Source organism: Penaeus japonicus, unplaced genomic scaffold (assembly GCF_977035675.1).
Source record: "Penaeus japonicus unplaced genomic scaffold, GWHDUDI00000001_assembly GWHDUDI00000025, whole genome shotgun sequence".
Lineage (NCBI taxonomy): Eukaryota > Metazoa > Arthropoda > Malacostraca > Decapoda > Penaeidae > Penaeus > Penaeus japonicus.
In genome coordinates, this window is record NW_028234427.1 from 3,748,167 (window position 1) to 3,753,166 (window position 5,000).

General features: G+C 36.1%; 1 protein-coding gene across 1 annotated transcript in view; it reads right to left on the reverse strand.

The window, feature by feature from the left end:
- Gclm (Glutamate-cysteine ligase modifier subunit) overlaps nt 1–5,000 on the reverse strand; it is a 14,108-nt gene that overhangs the window by 1,432 nt on the left and 7,676 nt on the right. The window contains exons 2-3 of the mRNA XM_043022197.2: nt 3,944–4,136; nt 2,917–3,113 (exon numbers count right to left, since the gene is read on the reverse strand). Coding sequence (XP_042878131.1) covers nt 2,917–3,113; nt 3,944–4,136 — 390 coding nt within the window. The remainder of the gene's footprint in view (nt 1–2,916; nt 3,114–3,943; nt 4,137–5,000) is intronic.

Genomic DNA, 5,000 nt, shown 5'->3' on the forward strand with positions numbered 1-5,000 from the left:
ATGCCGCATGAAATATTTTGAAGCCCCTGCAAGACTTCTTCCTTACTTCCATACTGAATTTAACAAATACCCAATAAAACTATTTTACTTGTGGGAGACATAGCATCTGCATAAGGCTCATAGCTAGTAGGAGTTGTGTTGAACTCTATTTCACTAAATTGAAATTAATTTTAAGTTAATATCAACACATTGACACCTGATGACATCTATACATGCCAGGAGAAAAAAAAGTCCAGACACTGGGAGGTACCTGTATAAGCCATACCTCTGGTGGTAAGTATACATGCAATAATTTCTAACACTGGAGTATTGCACATTGGTTAAACCAATTTATTAGCTAATTATTTTTGTCATTAGTGTAGTATAATTACAATTAAATTCATAATAATCATAAGGTATCACTGAAGAAACTAGTAGGTCAATGTGTCTCGGATTGTTTCTCATTCTTAGTGTAAAATCAACCCAATGCGGACGGCAACACATACATGCCAAACAAGGATTTGGCCTAAGGACATGGCATATATGAGTCTCACAAGATGGTAAAACACAAACAAATGACAAACACAAATATGGCTCTAGTATTATACTAAATGAATGAAAGAGAGTGCAAAAAGTTGCAACATGTCAGGTGAAGCTCACTCACTCTGAAATAAAACTCATCTTGGGTGCCACGCAGGTGGCACTAGTGCCCATTCTGGGGACCAATGAAGCAAATTAATCCCCATCTACAATGGAGTTAATGTCAGTAAGACTAGTGTAGCATAAAGATATCAATACTGAAATCATTGAAAGAAATGCTCATTAACCCATTCACGCCTGATGACGTGCTGACACGTTTCATGGTTTTCGCGTCAGACGCCGCCAATGAGATATCTGGCCAAAGCCGGCGCTCAGGGTGAGCGAGCGTGCAGCCCAGGCTCATGGCCCGTGCGCCCGAGAATCTCGAAGCGTTCGGATGATGCTTTCGAAAACCTCGGTATAGCGAACGTGCAAAGCCGGAATGGCCCTGGCGTGAATGGGTTAAAATTTGAATGTTAGATGGCTCTGCAGTATACATTCTTTTTTTACTAGAGAGTACAGTGTCTCTTTCAAGTTCAACCTTCAATTGCCATGTGCTTGAATATGACTTGATTGGCTTCTAATTGTACAGAAAATATACCTAAGGCATAATTTTCAGAAATAATATCACCCTTTACCTCTGCCTTAATATGAGGCCATGTCTCCAAATTGAAAGTTCACTCTTGCTCTTTCCTCTCTCACTACTTTATAAACTGTAAATTATGATAAAAGAAAATACATACATTCATATTCCTATAAACCCATGTAACTTCCTTTACATAGAGTCATATAAAAAACAATAAAAACATATGGAGGATATACTAAATTAGAAGGCTATTTCTGCCTTCCTAAAATCCAGTGAAATGGAAATTATATGCATCAATATGGGCAAACACTCATATCATGTATTGTTCTAGGTGTTTTCTATTAATTTCTAGACATGGTATTGTCTATAAAGCAACTAAATCAACATATCGTATATAAAGTATGATTAGTCAAAATTATCAACTGGTTTTCAAAGATCTAAAATAATGACTAAGCTACTCAACTTCATTAGATATTGGTATATTGTTTCCCTAATATAACTGAGTAGCTTTGCTACTTTAACACATAAATTTTATACAAATGAGGAATCCTTCAAGATACAATTTCAATTAATCAATCACTATTTGTAACAGCAACAAAATCACAAGAGATAGTGATATACTTGTTAACAACTGTGGCATGACAAAGTATCACAGCAGACACATTTTAGTTTTTAATCTCATGGCTTCTTTTCATAACTGATGCCAGTTATTGTCAATTTATATGTGCATATATTGCAGAGAAAATCACTTAAACAACTTTCAGCAAATATATGATAAGTTTAACATTTCTTTTTCTTCAAAAACTGCCCTTAAAAAATAGAGGTGTATCTAATTGGTCAGAGAAAGCATATCGTACAAAAAAAAAAAGTTTAGAATACTCTGGCAAAGAATACTTAAAATAATGTGCTTTCCATACGACTAAATAATATGTTTTCAATGTATCTAAAGAAAAAAAAAAATTAATTGTACAGGGGGTTCTTTCATATTCAGTAATTAACTAAGATTATTTGGGGTGTATTGTATGCCATGGGTCATAACATCATAAAGAAAGTTTGTCAATTACAGTATTTTTCTATTCTTACTTTAATTATATTTTTTCCTTTTATTTTCAATAATTGGTTCCCCTTTTGGAGAAATGGACTCCTGACATACTGATATAAAAATATTAGTTGCAGTTCTAATTACTCTCTTACACACCTCACGGAGGACAATAGATATTCAGAATAAATACTTAGTTCCTTGAATGCTAAACACAATTAAATATTTGTAAAATCTCTCCATAAGTAATAACTACGATGTAATCAAGCATTGTAAAATAAATTTGATCAGTTTTATACAGCACAGTTATCTGTTTTACCATCTTCTTTACACAGCTAGCTTATCAGTTAATCACATGGCTTAAGATAAGAATGGCCAATGTTATACAAACCTTTAGACCTGATTAATTCTGATTAACGCTACCAAAAATAATAAAAAGGGCTTTTGCACTGCACCACTAAGCTTTTCCTGCATTTTTATAGAAAGAAGAAGAAAGAAAGAAAAAAAAAAGAAAGTAACCAAATAAATAACCCCACTTTTTTTTTCCCATCACACAAAAAAAGATCCAACTACACACCTAAACAAAACTAAGAATAAATATTTCCTTGAAAATAATAATTAGCAAAATATCCCTACATACCTAAAAGAAAGGTACTCCCCCCCCCCCTCACACACACAATAGCAAACAAAAACAAAAAGAGGAAACACATCCTCACTGGTATGGGGACCTTACCTTCGCCCACTCGTACAGCTCTACTAAAGCTCGCACCGGGATGTCCGCCAGGCCAATGGCTTTTACAGCCCCTCGGTCAACGGCGTCTTCCAGCGCTCTCCACATGGGCTCCAGACTAGCGAGCGTTACGTCATCACTGACATCGGGGGGGCTAACAATGACCGAGTCTATGCTTGGGAGATCTAAGCCTTCGCACACTGGAAGGAGATCAAACAAACAATGAGGATATGGATAACGTTCTCTTCTGTTCATTGTGTTAAAGGAGTCATCTGGATTTGTTTTTGCCCAGACATGTTAGGACGCATCACAAGGTCTCTCTCTGTACAATTAACTATATAAACTATACTCATATTATCACTTTATCACCAATGTATCAATTGTGGAAAAAAAAAAAAAAAAAAAAAAAAAAAAAAAAAAAAAAAAGGAAAAGCCGATGAGAATGAGAGAGAGAGAGAGAGAGAGAGAGAGAGAGAGAGAGAGAGAGAGAGAGAGAGAGAGAGAGAGAGAGAGAGAGAGAGAGAGAGAGAGAGAGAGAGAGAGAGAGAGAGAGAGAGAGAGAGAGAGAGAGAGAGAGAGAGCAGAGAGAGAGAGAAGAGAGAGAGCAAGAGAGAGAAAGAGAGAGAGAGAGAGAGAGCAGAGAGAGAGAAAGAGAGAGAGAGAGAGAGAGAGAGAGAGAGAGAGAGAGAGAGAGAGAGAGAGAGAGAGAGGAGAGAGAGAGAGAGAGAGAGAGAGAGAGAGAGAGAGAGAGAGAGAGAGAGAGAGAGAGAGAGAGAGAGAGAGAGAGAGAGAGAGAGAGAGAGAGAGAGAGAGAGAGAGAGAGAGAGAGAGAGAGAGAGAGAGAGAGAGAGAGAGAGAGAGAGAAAGAGGCAAAGAATGATTAAAGAGAGAGAGAGAGAGGCAGAGAATGATTAAAGAAAGAAAGAAAGAATGAGAGAAAAAGAGCACAAAGAAACAGCCTCCAAATAAACTGCAAATTAGTAGTGGAGAATGCCAGCCATAATCAATGAATTACCATAAAACAAATTACCTGTTCTGATTGCGTCCTCTACCTGCGTGGACTCGTTATTGCTGAGGAAGAGTTTCACGGTGGTCTTCGTGCCGCTGTTGTCATTGGTTGTCAGTCTTTTGAAGTTCCTCTGTATGGTGAACACCCCACCATTCTGCAGGTCAACTTTACCCCCTTCCCAGCTGTTCAGGGTAGTCTTTATGCTCCCACTTAACTGAAATGTAGAATAAATGGATGAAAAATTAATAAATAAATGAAGGATGAATAAATAAATGCATGAATGAATGAATGAATGAATGAATAATTGAATGAATGAATGAATGAATAATTGAATGAATGAATGAATGAATAATTGAATGAAAGAATGAATGAATTAATGAATGAATGTATGAATGAATGAATTTATTTATTTATCAATCAATTAATTAATAATAAAGACCTGATATTTTTAAGCTCTAATTCTTTTAGGTTCTGGCAGAGTGAATGGTCATTATCCATGTAAGATTTTCGAAGAAAAAAACATATACAACTATAGACTAACAATGGATTTCTACAAAAGAAACAAAAGTGACATCATAATATGTGTTTTTTCTGCTGTTACTTTAGTCCCAAAGTAACAGCATAGATAGCAAAGCACATTTTTCTTTCCTATCCATTGTTAGTATATATATATGTTTTTTGTTTTTTTTGTTTTGTTTTTCAAAAATCTTATACTGGCAGTTACTTCATTCACTCGACTAAAACTTAAAAGAATCAGACCTTATAAATCTCAAATCCTTATTACCTATTTATGAAGGATATTAGATAAGAAACATGTTTTTTTTCCTTTCTTCTGTGAGTGTGAGTGTGTTTGTGTGTGCGTGTGCATGTGAGAGTGAGAGTGAGAGTGTGAGTGTGAGTGTGAGTGCAAGTGCGAGTGCGTGAGAGTGTGAGTGCAAGTGCGAGAGAGTGAGAGGGAGAGTGAGAGCGAGCGTGTGCGTATGCGTGTGCGTGTGCGCGTCTGTTTGTGCATTTCTAAAAAAAAATAGAAAAATAAAAACTCAAAATGCACCTTGATCAAGCAAAATCAGTAAATCAT